Raw genomic sequence first — 22,933 nt, 5'->3', positions numbered from 1 at the left:
AAGTAGTCATTTAATCGGTTATACCACATACGTTCCGTTTGTATAAACCCACTTAGAAATCTTTGTGATTTAATGGAATATATTCCCTTGGGTTTTACATTAGATACTTATGATACCTTAACCCTTTAGGTATATTCATATATATCACTATTAAGTGATCCATACAGATAAGTAGTAACAACATTCATGAGATGCATTTAAATAACTACCAGGTTGATTAAGTATCTAATAAGTAATTGTATCCATTACAGGAGGATAATTTTTCCTCCTAATTCATTTCTGGTCTTTGTGGGAAATATTGAGTTACAAGTCTAGTTTTGCCTTGTAACTTCATTTGCACATTTCTTTTCGGATAAAAATTCATTTGTATCCCATACGTTTCACTTCTTTAAAAGTGATAACGATTGATCCGAAAACTTTTCTTTTATCGAGCGATTCTAATTCAGCTCTTATTGCTCCTTTCCATTGAGCTCAATCATGTCCATTTTGTATATTCAATGACAGATTTTAGTTCCAGATCATCATCTTTATTCATGATGTCATTGTAACATTATATGAAAATATCTCATAGAGATTTTAGTTTCATTTCGGTTCCATAATATTGCATAATTTATCGCAATTTTAGTATTTACATTTATCAATATCCTCTGCAGAAGGAATATTGATTTGTGGTTCTTCTTGAACACTTTCTCTTACCTCATTATCAGCTGATTTTCTTTTTCGAGGATTTTTATCTTCGGAACCAATTGATCTTCAACGTTTGATGCGTGGCAAAGACTCAACAGTGACATTATTGCCAGCTTTTGGAATTTCAGTTCGAGCTGGAGCATTTATCGCTGGTATATATGATTTAGTCACTTTTTTATATCTGTAAATGCATAAAGTAATTAATTTGCAAGTTCTTGCATATGCATTATTTTTGAACTTTCGTTTCACATTCTTTTGTGCGAGTTCAATATACCTTAATTGATGTTCGCATCATGAAGCATCATTTTATTTTTTATTTTTATTTCTCCCCCTAATCTAGGGAACAATGTTTTATTAAAATGACAATCAGCAAAACGTGCTGTAAAAACATCACCCATCATGGGTTCAATATATCTTATGATTGAAGATGTTTTATATCCAAAATATATTATCATCTTTCTTTGAAGAACCATTTTATTGTGTTGTGGTGATACAATTGGAACATACACTGCACAACCAATGTTCTACGGTGGAAAATATTTGGCTCTTGGCCAAAATCAAGTAGTAAGTGAAAATATTTATGACTTCCACATGGTATAATGCGAATTAATGTCGCAGCATGTAAATTTACATGTCCACATATAAATATTGATAGTTTTGTACTCATTATCAATTGTCTAGTTATTAGCTGCAAGCGTTTATCTATTGATTTAGCTAAATCAATTTTGTGTATACACATGAGCAACTGGATGTTCAACAACAATCCCTGTAGATATATAATGATCATTAAATGCTTGAGATGTTAACTCACCAGCATTATCAAGTCTCATCCTTTTAATGGTGTAATCAGAATAATTTAATGGTGTACTCAGAATAATGTGTTCTCAATTTAATAATTTGTGCAAGAAACTTTGCAAATGCCATATTACGGCTTGATAACATACAAATATGAGACCATCCGCTAGATGCGTCTATTAGAACCATGAAATATCAAAATGGTTCACATGATGGATGAATTGGTTCATATATCTTACCTTGAATTCTTTCAAGAAATATTTGTGATTCTTTTTCACAATATACTTTTCATTAATCACCATATGTGTTTTCCATTAATCACCATATGTGTTTTTTTTTTTTTTTTTATAAATCACCATATGTGTTTTTTCATCATATATCCTTTTCACCATATACGCTTTTAATCATATGCGCTGTGTTTTTCACCATATGCGCTTTTAATCATATGCGCTGTGTTTTTCACCATATGCGCTTTTAATCATATGCGCTTTTCATCATATGCGATGCGCTTTTCATCATATTCGCTTTTTATCATATGCGCTTATCATATGCGATGCGCTTTTTATCATATGCGCTTTTTTATGTGAATAGTAAATTAATTAATTTCGTTTTACTATTCATATGAATTAATTTAGATTTACTATTTTGTTAATTGAGTAATATATATATACATCATATACTTGTGACTCCGAAGGCTCAAATGAATTTGACCATATAGTTATACGTTGTACCTTGCACATTAATTTTCAGTAGAAGCTTTAGATGCATATTATTTTCAGTAGAAGCTTTAGATGCACTTTTTTTTTAATCACCAAATACCACAAACACTTTGTTTGCGTTTGTTCATAGTCATCAATGAAAACCATTTTCTTTAATTTTATTTTATACAATAAAATTAACGCATCATTATTCTTTTCAAAAACAATAATCTATTGTTATTGTTCACTTGTACCATGTTTAACAACAAAAGTCAACAACCTCTGTCTTGTTTGTTGTGGCAACCAAAAACAACCTTTGCTTTTGTTACCGAGAATCCAAGACCAAAAAACAATTAATTTTTAATTAATCTTTTATCAAAACCATAAATGATTTTATTGATCTACGTTGATATGGCCATAAAGAATTGACGGCTGACCTACTTTTGTAAGTGTATTTCGGCTATCATCCCGAAAACGCACAACGACCTTTTTTTTTTTTTTAATGAACTATTTGTTTCATATCTAGCTTAGGCAATTATTGTGAACATTTGGTCCCTATAAGAGCATTTATTTTTAGACTTTTAGTTGATTTGTACTTGTCACAATTAGGGATAGCACCCGCGGGTCGTGGATGCGGATCCATTGGATCCATCACCCGTACCCGCGGATTTTTTTTAAGAGACATCCAATTGAACCCTTGTTCGTTGAAACAATTTGACTATATTTTTACTCCCCATTATTAAACGCGCCATTTTGATGCACACTCTTAAAAAAAATAATTTGTTTTTTAAGTTTTATTATTCAACCTCCTTTTTTCAACGGTCACGTTTTTAACAAAAACATTTGACAAGTTTGGAAAAAAGTTTTTTTATTGATTATAATCAAAAGTTTTCTATTGTCACTCTACTGGATGGAATTATGGCATACAACCAAAATTGCAACCCAACACTACATAAGAACAAAAAAGGTTATTTTCAATTAACATATGTATATGTGTTAAACTCGGAATAATAATAACTTATTTTAGAAAATTAACATAAGACATGTTGAAACATTTTTGTCACATTTAGCTCATCAAGTCTAATACTTATCATTGATAGATTTTATCACGTCTAGGAGATGTTTACTTTTTTCTTGTATTAAGTCCTACTTTCATTTACCTTTGTTTGGAAAAAAGTTTTTTTTTTTACTTTGCTTTCCCCCTTTCTGTAAAACTCATTTAAACACTTTCTTTGTTTTTTTTTTTTTTTAAAAAAACTTCCTTTTTTTTACGTTACCCGTAAATTATAAATATATAAAAAAAACTTTTTGTTTAAATTTTTTTTTTCTAGTTTTTAAAAGGCTACTTGACCAATTTTTAATTCTTTCACAACACCTGATATCGTGATCGTGACCTTTTACCAAAGCAAGAGATATTCTTGATAAACTAAACACGGACTCGTGTTTGAAATTGTCGGCCACAAAAAAAATTCATTTGATAAAAGTATATATTTTTTTTTTAGTTATAGAAGGAGACCACTTCATTTTCAATACTTCATTTTTGACAAAAAAAACTATTCCATTTTACCATCCCTTTTTTTTTCTTACTTTAACTTTTAAGATATACTTTTAATAAAAATACAAACTACTTTTTCTTATTTTAACTTTTAAGATTTACTTTTAATAAAAATACAAACTACTTTTTGTATTTTAACTTTTAAGATTTACTTTTAATAAAAGTACAAACTACTTTTTCTTATTTTAACTTTTAAGATTTACTTTTAATAAAAATACAAACTACTTTTTTATTTTAACTTTTAAAATTATAAATTTAAGAATAAACATTAGTATGCATGAAATAAATAATGATTAATTGCATAAGTAATCATAAATGTTAGATAACATATAAAGACCCCGTCGTATTCGTATTGATCGGAATTAATCTCGACCCATGGTACCGTGTTGTCAAATGACGTGTTGCGTACATAAAGTACCGTGTTGTCAAATGACATGTTGCGTACAATCATGAGGTCTTATTAACATAAATATAAATGTTAGTGAAGTTAATAAGAGTTAGATTACAGAAAATATAATTCAGGCGGTATAACCGGCCATATATAACTTAAATAACATAAATATAAATGTTAGTGAAGTTAATAAGAGTTAGATTACAGAAAATATAATTCAGGCGGTATAACCGGCCATATATAACTTAAATAACATAAATATAAATGTTAGTGAAGTTAATAAAAGTTAGTAAACATAAATGATAGTTAGGCGACAGTGTCGACCATATATAATTTAGGTGGCAGAGCCAACCATATAATAAGAACAATACAAATGCACTAAGAACTTAATAAAAATTAGTAGTTCAAAATGTTAGTAGTCCAAAATTTGATATGTCCGAGTCTGAAAAACCTTAATAATTTCATACCTTGATTAGTGACTCGTGATCGTTTGAGATATCCTTTGATTACACTAAGCTCTTCGTGCTGATAACGTGTTATAATTCAGTAGGCTTATAACTACCTTTAATGGTTATAAGAACAAAGAGAGAAAAAGAGAGAAGAAGGAGAGAAGAAATATTGATATTGATATTTCAAGAGAAATGGTGCACCTTAAATGGTTACCATACATATCTATTTATAGTATAAAATATTACTATGCAAGAAATATAATAATAATAAAATTAACATCCAATCTAGATATTTTATAACACAATCTAGATATTTTATAACAGATCTCAGAATTTTGGTAGGAGGTGGAAATTGACAGGGTTGGACTTCTGTTTTTTTACTTTTCTTTCATCTCTAGTTTTTATTTTTATTTTTATTTTTATTTTTATTTTTATTTTTATTTTTATTTTATTTTATTTTATGGTTATTAATGGTTATGGACTTATGGTTATGGTTATAGTTAATTAGTTATACAGTAAAAGTAATAACCTTTATTTATGTTATACATTTTACAACTTTTCCTAAGAATACACTAATTTACATTAAAGTCATCCGATGATTACAAATGTTACAGTTGATACAAAGTCTACTTGAAATGATTCATCGATCTACAAATCATACCTACAACAATTCTTCAACATGCACACAACATTGAAACAATACATGACTAATGATTAAATTAAATCATACATAAATCAATTCTTCAAGATGCACACATCATTAAAACAATACATGACTAAGAGCACTTACTATGGTTTATTACTCACCATCGCCAAGCCTACATGGCATTCATTATAGCTATAATGCCATAAGCACTAATCCATTATAGGTTTTTATTATAGGTATTCACCATAGATTTAACGATACTTCTGCATCATATGTACACGCTTGGTGGGATCCACTAGTAACTTTTATTAACCAAGTACCCCATCCATCATATGTACATATATTATTGCATATTGTACAATCCTTTAATACTTGTTGTAGAAGACTTTGTGTTTATAAATAAGTGTTATTTAAAAAATAGTTTTTTGTGTGTTAGTTAAAATAAATAAAAAAAGTAATTAATTAATAACGTGGCGGTTAAGAGGAAGATGTTTTAGCCATGATAGATAGTGTTTAGTTATAAGATATTATGGGTTAGTTATAGGATTTGGGTGCTGATGTGGCGCTGATGTGACATGTTAAGAGGATGAATAGTTTAGTTACGATAGATAGTGGCCTAATGATTAAATCATAGTGAAGCCATCAAATCTCGATTCATCTTTGTGAAGTGATCCAATAGAACATTGGAAGAAGTCATCGCAGACCCTAATTGAAGGCGACCAAGTGTAATCATTAATAGCCTTGGACCGAACAAAAATACATGTAAAAGAGTGAAAAAGTAAAACGAAACGGATACCAAACCTAATGGTAACTCAAATGACCATGCCATCATCCTTAATTAAATGACCAAACATCGTCGAATTTCTCAAATCTGAAAAAAAAAAAAAAAAAAAACGATATAATAGACCAACTTGTGACGACCCGGCAACTTCCGACCAAATTTAAACTTCATCTTATTATGATTTCGACACGATAAGCAGAGTCCGTTATGTTGAGTCTCAAAAACTTTGAAACAGTTTACATGAATACATTTACCCTTTTGACCTTGCCCGATGATTCACGAACAATTGTTGTAAATAAATATGTATAGGTATTTATATATAAATGTAAGTACATATAATAATGGTAAATAATAAAATATAAATAATTAGGTTGATATTAAAATATATATATATATATATATATATATATATATAATAATTATATACATATATATATGGTAAGATGTTAAAATGCATAATTAATAAATATTCAATGTATGTATTATATAATAGTGCATAAATAAAAATGGTGATTTTAATATATGAAATTATTAGTTAAATCATTGTTGATACATTATAATAGCACTTTCATTATTATCATTAAAACAAATATCAATATTATGAATATTATAAATTTAAATAAAATTTGATACATTTAATTTGTTATATTATTATTATTACTAATATGTTTATTATCATTATTAATAATATTATTATTATTAATATTTAACATTAATATTAACATAATGAAATATCATTATTACTAATATATTATTAATAATAAGAGTAATTATAATCTATAAATATAAATAATATAAATAAAAGAATATACAAATGAAAATATAATTATAAATAGATATTATACGGAAATATTTATATGCATAAACTATTACATACTAATATATATATTAAAAATCAGTATTTATATTATAAAGATAATTATTATTAGAATCTTAATTATTTCTAATATGATTAATTGTATTATTATTAATATATATTATATAATTATTAAGAATATTAAAAACAAATTATATATATGAATACATATATATAAAAACACTATAAATACGGATATAAATATATTTATATGCAGACGTGTTTTAAGTGGAGTCATTATCTGTTTTTATATATTTTTCTGTTGTGTGTTTCTATTTGTCTGTGACTATATGTCGAACCTCACAGCTTCTTTCGGAATAAAACAGCTAATAATTTACGAAGCATTCAATTATCAAACACCTTTATATGTTTCAATTACTTGCAAGTTCCATAAGTGGGTAAATTACCAGAAAACTGATGCAGGTATACTCGTAAACCTCTGTTATTGAATATTATAGTCAAATTACGAATTCGTGTTTTATTTTAAAATCTAGAATTACAGAGTTGTTAGGAATCTTATAATGAAACTATCTGTGAAATATGAAATCCAAATTCTTCAAAACAAGATCGAATTTTCGAGTCAAAGCTATTTATACAAAAAGTCAAACCTTGTGTTCATGAGAAAATTCATAATTGTTTTGATGTTATAGGTTCAATTGATGATTAAGACAGATTCTAATAACGATTTAGAACTTATGTTATTTAGGAATTTTTATCTAAAACGTTTTAAATTTCAAACTCAATTTTTTTTTCTTTTCTCAAACAACGAACAGCAGCAGAGGCTGTCTTTTTTTTTTTTATTTTTTTTTTGTTTGCTAATTACTTTTAACTCATTCTAAAATGTTTCTGTTTCTAATCTTAAAACCTAAGTTAATATGGTAACTCATTTAATGTGTGTTAATTTGGTTTGGGATCGATTGAGCTTAGAAGGAGATGAAGAAGATAAAACAGATATTGATTTAAGTAATTTAGAAGGCGGTATAATTCAGAAAATCGAGGGATGGAGGGATGGTTTAGCATGTTGATGAGGGAACGGGAGGTCTTGGGTTCGATTCCGGTTGGAGCATTCTTTTTATAAAAATTTCATGAAGAGGGTATATTCCATAAACTTTAATATTATTATTATTATTATTATTATTATTGTTAATACTAATTATTATTATTATGATTGTTATTATTATGATATGTATTATTATTATTATTAACATTTATTATTATGATTATGATTATGATTATAATTATTATTATTATTATTAAATATTAAGTATTAGTATCTTTATTATCATTATTATTATTATTGTAAGTAATATTATTATTAATAACATTAGTATTAACGTTATTAGCATTGTTGTTGTTAAAAATTATTATTACAACAACAACAACAACAACAATACCCAATCCCGCGCCTGCGAGGTATGGGGGAGGTAAGGTGTAGACAATCCTTCCTCTACCCTAAACTAGAAGAGAAGTCGTTTCTGTTACCACGAGTCGAGAGAATTCTCCACCCACGGTAAAGGAAATTCATCCCCCTCTCTACTCCAGGGTAGAGAGATTGCTTCCGTGAGGACCTCCGGCTAAAAAAAAGACTCTTTTTTTTTTTTTTTAAAAACTAGAAAATAGAAATTAAAAAATAAATTAAAACATACAAAGATAAATAAAAAATAATAATAAAAATAATAATAATAATAATAATAATAATAATAATAATAATAATAATAAAATATAGGGGGGACGCCATGAAAATGGTAGAATCAGATTTTCATGGGGTTTAAAGCATGCCTAAGAATCAATTTAGGCTCTGAGCGGCAGTCAAGACGCCACTAAAACGACGCTTGTCGTTGCCTCAATAAATAGAGCCAAAAGACCTTGTGGACCGCAACTCGAGGGCATGCCGGGTGGAAGTTGTTGCGCAAGCAAAGAGCCAACCACCCTTAGCAAACCAAAAACCACTCATGCACCTTTACGGTAGACACCCCCGAAACCACCCAACTAAGAGGAACCAACCAAGTTCTAGAGCAAGGGAAGTCGTCCTCAGCCATAATGGTCCCAAGATGCACCGAGCGATGCGAATCACTTGATCATACATACATGCATACATACGTACATACATACACACATACCTAAACCTACATACACACCAGACATACCTACGTAAATACATGAGACATACCTACGTACAAGTATGAAACATACCTACGTACATACATACATGCATAAAGCCACACATACAACCATACATATATAGCATAAACACCCAGTCCTACATAAACCTATTAGCAAAACATACATACATGAGTGAATATACCACACCTGCAGACAAGTAAAAAACAAGCATACATACATACCTACCTACAAATATACATACATAAAAAACAAACTCACATATAAAAACGTGTGTAACTGCATCACACCTTCATTACAAAACCTACATGCATGCATACGTACATACAAACATACAAGAACCTACGTGCATACGTACAAACAACCAAGCAAGCATGCATACATCCAAAACCAAAGATACCAAAAACATACTCATTTAATACTATTAGTAACAATACATAAAACTAATAAAAACGATAGTAATAGTAATACAAATAATAGTAATAATAATAGTTCATATAAATATTAATAGTAATAAATATTTGTAATACAAATACTAATACACTAATAATTAATAATAGTGATACAAAAAATAATAATAATAACAATAACAATACTAATAATTGTAATAGTAAGAATAATAACAGTAATAGCAGTAATAGCAGTAATAACAGTAATAACAGTAATAACAATAACAATAACAATAACAATAATAATAATAAAAGTAGCCCTACTCAACTATTCTTATTCTAGCCCTCCACGCATCCCTATCAGAAGTCATGTCCTCGGTCAACGAAAGCTCCCTCATGTCGAGTCTTAGTCTATCCATCCACCTACGAGTAGGTCTACCCCTTCTCCTTACACCATCTACCGTGAGTGCCTCAACTCTCCTAACCGGGGCAATACGTGGTCGTCTCATCACATGCCCAAACCAACGAAGTCGTTCTTCTCTTAGCTTGTCGATGATGCTACTGACTCCAAGTTTTTCCCTAAACACACCATTTGGTATCATATCTAGCATGGTTTTACCACACGTCCACCTAAGCATCCTCATTTCTGCCACCTCCATCCTTCTCTCTTGGGCCTTCGTCATTGGCCAACATTCTGATCCGTACAACATGGCAGGTCTGATTGCCACCTTGAGGAATTTTCCTTTCAATTTGAGTGGTATCTTCTTGTCACACAAAACCCCTTTCGCTGCTCTCCACTTCAACCAACCTACCTTAATACGATGAGTCACGTCCTCATCTATCCTCCCTGATTTGTGGAGGACCGAGCCTAGATATCTAAACGACTCTTGTGGGTGCAAGATCTGGTCCCCAATGCTGATGTTCCCTCCAACATTAAGTTCATCATCAGTTCTACCGAATTCGCAACTAAGATATTCCGGCTTTTGTCTACTGATCCGTAGCCCATTTTGTTCTAGGGCTTCCCTCCATTGTTCTAGCCTTCTATTAAGTTCATCCTTTGTTTCCGATACAAGCACGATATTATCGGCAAAAATCAGACACCAAGGGATGTTCTCTTGTATTCCTCGATACAGCTCGTCGAGGATCAAAGCAAAAAGGAAAGGACTAAGGGCCGATCCCTGGTGCAACCCTACTTCTATCGGGAAATACTCTGTGTTTCCCACAGGCGTCCGAACGCAGGCCTTCGCCCCATCGTACATATCCATAATAGCTCTAATATATCTACTTGGGATACCCCTAACGTTAAGGGTCTTCCAAATCAACTTTCGCGGTACGTAATCATAGGCCTTTTCCAAGTCTAAGAAGACCATCTCTAGACCCTTTTGTTTCTCCCTATACTTCTCCATAACACTTCTTAAAATATGAATTGCCTCCATCGAAGAGTGCCCTGGCATGAAACCAAATTGGTTTTCGGAAACCGTAGTTTCGCGTCGGAGTCTAGTCTCAATCACTCTCTCCCAAAGCTTCATAGTATGACTAAGTAATTTTATGCCTCTATAATTACCACAGATTTGGGCATCCCCTTTATTTTTGTAAATGGGGATAATCTCGCTGAGTCTCCATTCCGTAGGCATTTTATAACTTCTAAGCGTCTTATTGTAAAGACACGTCAACCACCTGACACCATCCTCGCCTAGGCACCACCACGCCTCTATTGGGATCTGGTCTGGTCCAACAGCTTTGTTTCTACCCATCTTTCGTAGTGCCGATCTTACTTCTTCCTGACTGATTCTCCTACAGAAATTGTTGTTCTGGAAATGTCCTATTCCCAAGTCCTGCGGGTCCTCTTGGCGCCCGGGTCCTTCACCCACGAAAAGAGATTGGAAATACCCTTCCCATCTTTTCCTAATTTCATCTTCCTTTACTATGGTTTGACCGGCTTCATCCTTGATGAACTTGATGTTATCTATATCCCTCCTCCTACGCTCCCTAGCTTTAGCAATCCTGTAAATATCATTTGCTCCTTCTTTGGAGTCTAGTTTCCTATACAAAACTTCATACGCTTTATCTTTTGCACGGGCAACGGCCTTCTTAGCTTCTCTTTTAGCTTCTTTATACCTTTCTTCTGCGCTAGTTCTGTCATCACGTGTCCCGTCCCGACATGTAACGAGCTCCCTAAACCTCAGTTGCTTAAGTGCGACTTTGGTTTGAACCTCATCACTAATCCACCATGATTCTCTACAAGACTTGTGTCCTCTCGATGTCCCTACTGCCACACCTAAGGTTTCCTTGGCGACATCTCTAATAGTTGATGCAAAACTATTCCACATCTGATCTGCATCCCCATGAGTAACAGTATCCATTACTGCCTCTACTCTTTCCAAAACAGATGCTTTGAAAGTTTCGGCTTTCTCTTCATTCAGATTCTTCCAAAGGATCCTAGGTTGGGTGGGTCTCCCTCTCCTAGTAACCCGTCTCTGCGGAACCAAGTCCATGACCAAAAGTCTGTGTTGAGTGGAACAGGTCCAGGTAGTCAGGGCTTTACAGTCTCTGCAGGTCCTAAGGTCCCCTTTGCGAAGCAGCAAATAATCAATCTGAGTACTATGACCTCCACTGTGGAAGGTTGCTAGCTGAGCTTCCGTCTTCCTAAAGAAAGAGTTTGCAACAACCAAATCGTGGGCAACAGCGAATTCGAGAATGGAGCGTCCTTCTTCATTTCGAACTCCGTACCCAAAGCCCCCATGGACACCCGCATATCCGTCTGAAATCGTTCCTATATGTCCATTAAGGTCTCCCCCAATAAGTAATCGATGATCAGCGGGGCAACTCCTCACAACTTCATCTAACGATTCCCAAAAGCGACTTTTTTCTTCTTCGCCTAAACCAGCATGAGGTGCGTAAGCGCAAATAACCATGTAAGACTCCTCCTGGATAACTAACCTAACCGACATAATCCTATCGCTACACCTACCCACACCCACAATATTATCCTTATGACGGGGCCCTATAAAGATCCCTACCCCGTTTCTAGCTACTCTGGAACCCGAAAACCACAACTTGTAGTCACCAATGTCAACCGCCTCTTCACCCTTCCATCTGGTCTCTTGAACACACAATATGTCCACTTTACTCTTAAGTAACGTCTCTACAAGTTCACGGGATTTGCTCGTCAAACTTCCTACATTCCAACTACCTACTCTAATCCTAACACGAAAATCTCTACCCCTTCTAGACCTAGCCGCCCCTAAGCTCGAAGGACATGACCTCACGTGACCATCACTACGACTAGAGTCTATCTTACCCTATATAATAAACAAAAAGGAAAAGGCAGAAGTGGCAATATAATATAAAAATAAAAATATAATATAATAATAACAATAACAATAATAATAATAATAATAATAATAATAATAATAATAATAATAATAATAATAATAATAATAATAATAATAATAATAATAATAATCACTAATATAATAGTATAATAATAATAGTCAAGGATATAATTAATAAACACAACTTTGAAAACCTCAAGAATATGAATACGCAAATACAGCGAAAAAGTAAAGCAGAAATATCACAGAGTATGGACTTAAGGAAAAGGGATCAGAGAGCCAAACACAGCCTTGTAAGGACAAGGAGTTTCCGGCAGGAGAGATTTCCGGCAGCAGTGATTTCCGGCAGCTCCAAGGCAGCAGACGGCGAAAATGGCGAGGTTTCTCGTTTACTACAAACCCTCGCTAGTAGATCCGTTATGTTACCTTCAGATCTGAGAATTTTGTGCCCTAATTGAAAAGGTATTGACAAGTAATTGATCGGATCCAAATTGATAAGTGGTGAAATTGTGGGTGCGTAGATCAGACGTTATGATAAAATGAATAATGTGCTCCAAAAAAGGAAAGTGACAGAATATTTAAGTAACTGAGTAAAGCAAATTTGTTGTCAGCTTCCACCGGATTTGCAACAACAGTTGATTCGTCTTCCAGTTGTGGCTAATAAGGGCAGATTTATACCAATTTCTTACTTGTATAAAGATAAACTTGAGAAGACAGCTTTTCAATGTAAGCTTGCTGTGGCTAATAATGAAATTGAGGTGAGTATATATTGATCGAATATCTAATTAATATAATATATTTGATTTAAAATTAATAATTAATTTTAGTATAACAGTTAGAGAATTTAATATCAGGGAAGCAAGTGCAGCACTAATATTGATAGCAAAGTGAGCATACCACAAAAATTAATGGCAATAAGTAATAATATGAACGTAGTGTAGATAATTAATCTGTGAATTAGAAAGAGGTAAAAAGGGAGTAGAAATAACCCAGTCGAGAAAACAAGTTTTCAGATGTTCTGAGAGTCAGAAACGTCCAACCAACTAGGTGTGGAGACGTTAAAAATTATTATTGTAGCAACTATATTAGTATTATCGTCGGTTTTACTACTAGTATCATTAAAGGTGTTATTATTATTATTATTATTATTATTATTATTATTATTATTATTATTATTATTATTATTATTATTATTATTATTATTATTAATATTACTAATATTAAGATTATCATTATTATAATTATCATTAGAATTATAACTATAATTATTATTATTACAAATATAGGTATTAAGATAAAAATTATCATTTATTATTATTATAATGATAATAATTATTATTATTAGTGTTATTATGAAAATAATAAAATTTATTATTATTTTTATTAATATTAGTATTAGTATCATTTCTACTAGTATTATTAATATATTTGAAATTTTAATATAATTACTATCATTATTAGTAATATTAAGTATTACCAAAAATTAATATTTTTACATGACAAATATCATTTAAGCATTATGATAATTACGAGTTTTCACAAGCAAATAATATATATATATGTTATTAATATAAACATTATATCACTAATAATAATAAGTATATTTATTCGATTACGATTATATATATATTAATGAATATACAAATGATATAGTTTCGTGAATCCTAGGCCAACCCTGCACTGTTCAGTTGTTCAATATAGTCATATGTATTTTTACTACAAAATACATTAGGTGAGTTTCATTTGCTCCCTTTTTAAATGCTTTTGCAATATATATTTTTGGGACTGAGAATACATGCGCTGCTTTTATAAATGTTTGACGAAATAGACACAAGTAATTAAAACTACATTCTATGGCTGGATTATTAAACCGAATATGCCCCTTTTTATTAAGTCTGGTAATCTAAGAATTAGGGAACAGACACCCTAATTGACGCGAACTCTAAAGATAGATCTATCGGGCCCAACAAGCCCCATCCAAAGTACCAGATGCTTTAGTACTTCGAAATTTATATCATGTCCGAAGGAGAATCCCGGAATGATGAGGATATTCTTATATGCATATTGTGAATGTCGGTTACCAGGTGTTCAATCCATATGAATGATATTTTAGTCTCTATGCATGGGACGTATGTTTATGAGAAATGGAAATATGAAATCTTGTGGTCTATTAAAATTATGAATTGATTATTTATGATAAACTAATGAACTCACCAACCTTTTGGTTAACACTTTAAAGCATGTTTATTCTCAGGTACGAAAGAAGTCTTCCGCTGTACATTTGCTCATTGTAAATACATTATTTGGAGTCGATCATCGCAATGGAACCAGATATTGGTGACTTCGTCCAGACGAATTAGGACGGAGTATGACATGTAGTATTAGAGTGGTGGTCTTAGCGAACCAGGTCTTGCATTAGTGTGTCTAACTTGAAATGTCCCGTTCTTATTGATTAAAAACGTTCCATATTAATTGATTTCGTTGCGAGGTTTTGACCTCTATATGAGACGTTTTTCAAAGACTGCATTCATTTTTAAAACAAACCATAACCTTTATTTCATAAATAAAGGTTTAAAAAGCTTTACGTAGATTATCAAATAATGATAATCTAAAATATCCTGTTTACACACGACCATTACATAATGGTTTACAATACAAATATGTTACATCAAAATCAGTTTCTTGAATGCAGTTTTTACACAATATCATACAAACATGGACTCCAAATCTTGTCCTTATTTTAGTATGCAACAGCGGAAGCTCTTAGTATTCACCTGAGAATAAACATGCTTTAAACGTCAACAAAAATGTTGGTGAGTTATAGGTTTAACCTATATATATCAAATCGTAACAATAGACCACAAGATTTCATATTTCAATACACATCCCATACATAGAGATAAAAATCATTCATATGGTGAACACCTGGTAACCGACATTAACAAGATGCATATATAAGAATATCCCCATCATTCCGGGACACCCTTCGGATATGATATAAATTTCGAAGTACTAAAGCATCCGGTACTTTGGATGGGGTTTGTTAGGCCCAATAGATCTATCTTTAGGATTCGCGTCAATTAGGGTGTATGTTCCCTAATTCTTAGATTACCAGACTTAATAAAAAGGGGCATATTCGATTTCGATAATTCAACCATAGAATGTAGTTTCACGTACTTGTGTCTATTTTGTAAATCATTTATAAAACCTGCATGTATTCTCATCCCAAAAATATTAGATTTTAAAAGTGGGACTATAACTCACTTTCACAGATTTTTACTTCGTCGGGAAGTAAGACTTGGCCACTGGTTGATTCACGAACCTATAACAATATATAAATATATATCAAAGTATGTTTAAAATATATTTACAACACTTTTAATATATTTTGATGTTTTAAGTTTATTAAGTCAGCTGTCCTCGTTAGTAACCTACAACTAGTTGTCCACAGTTAGATGTACAGAAATAAATCGATAAATATTATCTTGAATCAATCCACGACCCAGTGTATACGTATCTCAGTATTGATCACAACTCAAACTATATATATTTTGGAATCAACCTCAACCCTGTATAGCTAACTCCAACATTCACATATAGAGTGTCTATGGTTGTTCCGAAATATATATAGATGTGTCGACATGATAGGTCGAAACATGATATACGTGTCTATGGTATCTCAAGATTACATAATATACAATACAAGTTGATTAAGTTATGTTTGGAATAGATTTGTTACCAATTTTCACGTAGCTAAAATGAGAAAAATTATCCAATCTTGTTTTACCCATAACTTCTTCATTTTAAATCCGTTTTGAGTGAATCAAATTGCTATGGTTTCATATTGAACTCTATTTTATGAATCTAAATAGAAAAAGTATAGGTTTATAGTCGGAAAAATAAGTTACAAGTCGTTTTTGTAAAGGTAGTCATTTCAGTCGAAAGAACGACGTCTAGATGACCATTTTAGAAAACATACTTCCACTTTGAGTTTAACCATAATTTTTGGATATAGTTTCATGTTCATAATAAAAATCATTTTCTCAGAATAACAACTTTTAAATCAAAGTTTATCATGGTTTTTAATTAACTAACCCAAAACAGCCCGCGGTGTTACTACGACGGCGTAAATCCGGTTTTACGGTGTTTTTCGTGTTTCCAGGTTTTAAATCATTAAGTTAGCATATCATATAGATATAGAACATGTGTGTAGTTAATTTTAAAAGTCAATTTATAAGGATTAACTTTTGTTTGCGAACAAGTTTAGAATTAACTAAACTATGTTCTAGTGATTACGAGTTTAAACCTTCGAATAAGATAGTTTTATATATATGAATCGAATGATGTTATGAACATCATTACTACCTCAAGTTTAGTAGGTAATCCTACTGGAAGTGATAAGAAATGATCTAGCTTCAAAGGATCTTGGATGGCTTGAAAGTTCTTGAAGTAGGATCATGACACAAAAACAAGTTCAAGTAAGATTTTTACTCGAATTAAGATAGTTTATAGTTATAGAAATTGAATCAAAGTTTGAATATGAATATTACCTTGAATAAGAAAGATAACCTACTGTATATAACAAAGGTTTCTTGATCTTAGATGATTACTTGGAATGGATTAGAAAGCTTGGAAGTAAATTAGTAAACTTGAAGGGATTTTTGAAGTGTTCTTGAAGTGTTCTTCCTATGATGATTATAGCTTGATTCTTGAAGTGATTTTTGATGAATATGATGATTAACTACTGGAAAAATACGTTCATAATAGTGTGTGTGTGTGTTGAGAGAGAATTAGAAAGAGAATTGGAAGTGAAATGGAGTGAATGATGAGTGGTAATTGGTGAGTGGTGAGTGGGGTTAAAAGGAGTTCTAGTTAGTTGACTAGCTCATGGTAGAAGTTAAAATTGATTAGTCATACATGACATAATCAAGAGTGGAATCCCATGCTAGTTCCTATTGGTATATACTCATAGTAAGTACGTTTTGAAGCTGTGTATAATACGGGTAAGAATACGACTAGAATTCTTGATGAAAGAAAAGAATGGAAAAGTAACTGTAACCATTTTCGTTAAGTATGAGTGTTTTGATATATGTCTTGAAGTCTTCCAAAAGTATTTTAATACATCTAAATACACTACATGTATATACATTTTAACTGAGTCGTTAAGTCATCGTTAGTCGTTACATGTAAGTGTTGTTTTGAAACCTTTAAGTTAACGATCTCAATTAATGTTGTTAACCCATTGTTTATTATATCTAATGAGATGTTAAATTATTATATTATCATGATATTATGATATATTAATATATCTTAATATGATATATATACATTTAAATGTCGTTACAACGATAATCGTTACATATATGTCTCGTTTCGAAATCCTTAAGTTAGTAGTCTTGTTTATATGTATATAACTCATTGTTAATATACTTATGGAGATACTTACTTATCATAATCTCATGTTAACCATATGTATATCCATATATATATCGTCATGTCGTTTTTACAAGTTTTAACGTTCGTGAATCGCCGGTCAACTTGGGTGGTCAATTGTCTATATGAAACATATTTCAATTAATCAAGTCTTAACAAGTTTGATTGCTTAACATGTTGGAAACATTTAATCATGTAAATATCAATCTCAATTAATATATATAAACATGGAAAAGTTCGGGTCACTACAGTACCTACCCGTTAAATAAATTTCGTCCCGAAATTTTAAGCTGTTGAAGGTGTTGACGAATCTTCTGGAAATAGATGCGGGTATTTCTTCTTCATCTGATCTTCACGCTCCCAGGTGAACTCAGGTCCTCTACGAGCATTCCATCAAACCTTAACAATTGGTATCTTGTTTTGCTTAAGTCTTTTAACCTCACGATCCATTATTTCGACGGGTTCTTCGATGAATTGGAGTTTTTCGTTGATTTGGATTTCATCTAACGGAATAGTGAGATCTTCTTTAGCAAAACATTTCTTCAAATTCGAGACGTGGAAAGTTTTATGTACAGCCGCGAGTTGTTGAGGTAACTCAAGTCGGTAAGCTACTGGTCCGACACGATCAATAATCTTGAATGGTCCAATATACCTTGGATTTAATTTCCCTCGTTTACCAAATCGAACAACGCCTTTCCAAGGTGCAACTTTAAGCATGACCATCTCTCTAATTTCAAGTTCTATATCTTTTCTTTTAATGTCAGCGTAGCTCTTTTGTCGACTTTGGGCGGTTTTCAACCGTTGTTGAATTTGGATGATCTTCTCGGTAGTTTCTTGTATAATCTCCGGACCCGTAATCTGTCTATCCCCCACTTCACTCCAACAAATCGGAGACCTGCACTTTCTACCATAAAGTGCTTCAAACGGCGCCATCTTAATGCTTGAATGGTAGCTGTTGTTGTAGGAAAATTCTGCTAATGGTAGATGTCGATCCCAACTGTTTCCGAAATCAATAACACATGCTCGTAGCATGTCTTCAAGCGTTTGTATCGTTCTTTCACTCTGCCCATCAGTTTGTGGATGATAGGCAGTACTCATGTCTAGACGAGTTCCTAATACTTGCTGTAATGTCTGCCAGAATCTTGAAATAAATCTGCCATCCCTATCAGAGATAATAGAGATTGGTATTCCATGTCTGGAGATGACTTCCTTCAAATACAGTCGTGCTAACTTCTCCATCTTGTCATCTTCTCTTATTGGCAGGAAATGTGCTGATTTGGTGAGACGATCAACTATTACCCAAATAGTATCAAAACCACTTGCAGTCCTTGGCAATTTAGTGATGAAATCCATGGTAATGTTTTCCCATTTCCATTCCGGGATTTCGGGTTGTTGAAGTAGACCTAATGGTTTCTGATGCTCAGCTTTGACCTTAGAACACGTCAAACATTCTCCTACGTATTTAACAACATCGGCTTTCATACCCGGCCACCAAAAATATTTCCTGAGATCCTTGTACATCTTCTCCGTTCCAGGATGTATTGAGTATCTGGTTTTATGAGCTTCTCTAAGTACCATTTCTCTCATATCTCCAAATTTTGGTACCCAAATCCTTTCAGCCCTATACCGGGTTCCGTCTTCCCGAATATTAAGATGTTTCTCCGATCCTTTAGGAATTTCATCCTTTAAATTTCCCTCTTTTAAAACTCCTTGTTGCGCCTCCTTTATTTGAGTAGTAAGGTTATTATGAATCATTATATTCATAGATTTTACTCGAATGGGTTCTCTGTCCTTCCTGCTCAAGGCATCGGCTACCACATTTGCCTTCCCCGGGTGGTAACGAATCTCAAAGTCGTAATCATTCAATAATTCAATCCACCTACGCTGCCTCATATTCAGTTGTTTCTGATTAAATATGTGTTGAAGACTTTTGTGGTCGGTATATATAATACTTTTGACCCCATATAAGTAGTGCCTCCAAGTCTTTAATGCAAAAACAACCGCGCCTAATTCCAAATCATGCGTCGTATAATTTTGTTCGTGAATCTTCAATTGTCTAGACGCATAAGCAATCACCTTCGTTCGTTGCATTAATACACAACCGAGACCTTGCTTTGATGCGTCACAATAAATTACAAAATCATCATTCCCTTCAGGCAATGACAATATAGGTGCCGTAGTTAGCTTTTTCTTCAATAACTGAAACGCTTTCTCTTGTTCATCATTCCATTCAAATTTCTTCCCTTTATGCGTTAATGCAGTCAAGGGTTTTGCTATTCTGGAAAAGTCTTGGATGAACCTTCTGTAGTAACCAGCTAGTCCTAAAAACTGGCGTATGTGTTTTGGAGTTTTCGGGGTTTCCCACTTTTCAACAGTTTCTATCTTTGCCAGATCCACCTTAATACCTTCTTTGTTCACTATGTGACCGAGGAATTGAACTTCTTCCAACCAAAATGCACACTTTGAAAACTTAGCGTACAATTCTTCCTTCCTCAATACTTCTAACACCTTTCTCAAATGTTCACCGTGTTCTTGGTCATTCTTTGAGTAAATAAGTATGTCATCAATGAAAACAATGACAAACTTGTCAAGGTATGGTCCACACACTCGGTTCATAAGGTCCATGAACACAACTGGTGCATTAGTTAAACCAAACGGCATGACCATAAACTCGTAATGACCGTAACGTGTTCTGAAAGCAGTCTTTGGAATATCATTGATGATGTAGCGTGAGGGTACGAAATAGTATTATTTTTAATACAAAATACTACAAAATATGACACAAGTTTTATTAATTTACGGATGGGATATACCTAAACCTTGCTACAACACTATAGGCAGTGTACCTAATCGTAGAGTAGTGTAGTTTTTAGTAAGTCCGGTTCGTTCCACAGGGAGCTGGTGATACTTACTACATTTTTAACTATATTTATACAAAATATATATAATTATATAAGTAGTAATATTATTATAAAAGGGGGGTTTTACCATTTAATGACCGGTTTGTCGATTCTATATTTTAAGCGTAAAGATAAATGACGATAATTAAAGTGCGTAAAATAATGACAATAAATAAAATGACAGTAAATAAAATTGCGAGTAATAAAATGACAGTAAATAAAGATACGATGAGAAATATAATAAAAGAATTATGCTTATTTAAACTTCCGTAATCATGATGTTTGACGTGTTGATTTTAATTTATTACCATGGGTTAATTGTCCTTTGTCCTGGTTTATTTGATACGTCTATCTGGTTTTTGTCCATAATAGTCCATCGGTCATAAAAATAAAGTGCGAGTATCCTCGTCAAATTACCCTTATACCCGAAGTCAAATATTCCAACTGATTAAGGATTTAAACTGTGACGCAGTTATCACTTCTGTCAACAATTACACCAGTTATCACTGTATGTAATCCACCCCTGTTTTAATTAGTTTATGAATATTAATTCATCCACTTGATCAGAATGAATAATCAATTACCCAACCCAATTGATTAATTAAATGATTATAACAGATTCCATATGAACATCACTAAATAGGACAACCATAATCATTATTAATTATTAGGTTAATTAATTTGAAGATAGGTTCGACAGACTCCAATGAGTTGTCACTCAATTAGACAATACCCCCCATCTATTAATAGTCAATAGTTCAATTTCCACAAGTGTCGGTCTTTTGCCCAAACCTTAATTATGGTCCAAAGTTCAATAACCCCTTCTTAATATTTTAGCCCAACATCACGATTACTTCGGCTCAAATAAGCATAATAATAACTTAGTTACGATACATTAATGTAAAAAGGTTGAACATAACTTACAATGATTAAAAATAGCGTAGCGTTACACGGACAGAATTTCGATTTACACACTCAAACGATCTCTATCATAAATCTTATTATTATCATAATTTTAAATTAAAATTAAGATTATTGTTATATCTTATTAAGTTAACATTATGATAGAGATATAGAATATAGATATTGATAATTGATATTGATAAATAAGAAAAAGATAGAAAAAGGTGTAAAAGGATATATAGATTTTTTTGATCCCATAAAAATGTATCGATTACATAGCCTTTTATAGGCAAAATATGAAATTGAATTTTCATCTACGACCCCTGAACTATGCTAAATTAACAACTTTTTATTATTTAATATTATTCTTATTATGAATTATTTAAATATTATATTTTATTCTTGTGCATAGTTGACTCGTAATTTTTACACCGTTGCGTCGAGCGTTGAGAGTTGACTCATGTCCCGGTTCCGGATTTTCGAACGTCCTTTCGTACAATTTTATATCGTGTACTTTGCGTTTTGTAACTTGTACTCTTGTCATTTTTAGACGTTCTTCATCAATAAATTGAACCTTTTGAATTGTATCTTGTACATTTGAGCTTTTTGGACGTTTTGGTCTTTCAAATCTTCGTTTTTGTCTTTAAATCTTCATTTTCGAGCGATTTGCGTCTTTCGTCTTTGCACTTATTTATTTAACTATTACAACTAAAAATAAGGAAATTACATTTAAAAACTTTACATATTGGAACGATATTGCTACTAAATATATGTTCATTTGGAACACTATCAAATATCCCCACACTTGAGCGTTGCTTGTCCTCAAGCAATACAGAACTTGAAATAAAAACATACATGAATCACTTTTTTATTCATCACATTTTGTACATCAGTGATTTTGATATAGCGGTATAAACAATGACAGTAATGATGGTTAAAGGTGGGTGTGTCATCCACAGTTGCCTCGGGTTTAGGTCAACGACACTTGCAATCA

General features: G+C 32.1%; 1 protein-coding gene across 1 annotated transcript; it reads right to left on the bottom strand.

Moving 5' to 3' along the window:
- Window positions 1-6,033: 6,033 nt before the first annotated feature.
- LOC139849172 (uncharacterized) lies at window positions 6,034-12,645 on the bottom strand. The gene is made up of 4 exons (XM_071838838.1): window positions 12,638-12,645; window positions 11,046-12,464; window positions 10,324-10,649; window positions 6,034-6,092 (listed from the first exon to the last, which is right to left on the bottom strand). Exons 1-4 carry the CDS (start codon window positions 12,643-12,645, stop codon window positions 6,034-6,036), a joined length of 1,812 nt encoding a protein of 603 aa, XP_071694939.1.
- Window positions 12,646-22,933: the final 10,288 nt, after the last annotated feature.

This window comes from Rutidosis leptorrhynchoides, chromosome 1 (genome assembly GCF_046630445.1).
Source record: "Rutidosis leptorrhynchoides isolate AG116_Rl617_1_P2 chromosome 1, CSIRO_AGI_Rlap_v1, whole genome shotgun sequence".
NCBI classification, from domain to species: Eukaryota; Viridiplantae; Streptophyta; class Magnoliopsida; order Asterales; family Asteraceae; genus Rutidosis; species Rutidosis leptorrhynchoides.
The sequence above is the reverse complement of the archived record's forward strand: the minus strand, read 5'-3'. Positions and strand labels throughout refer to the sequence as shown.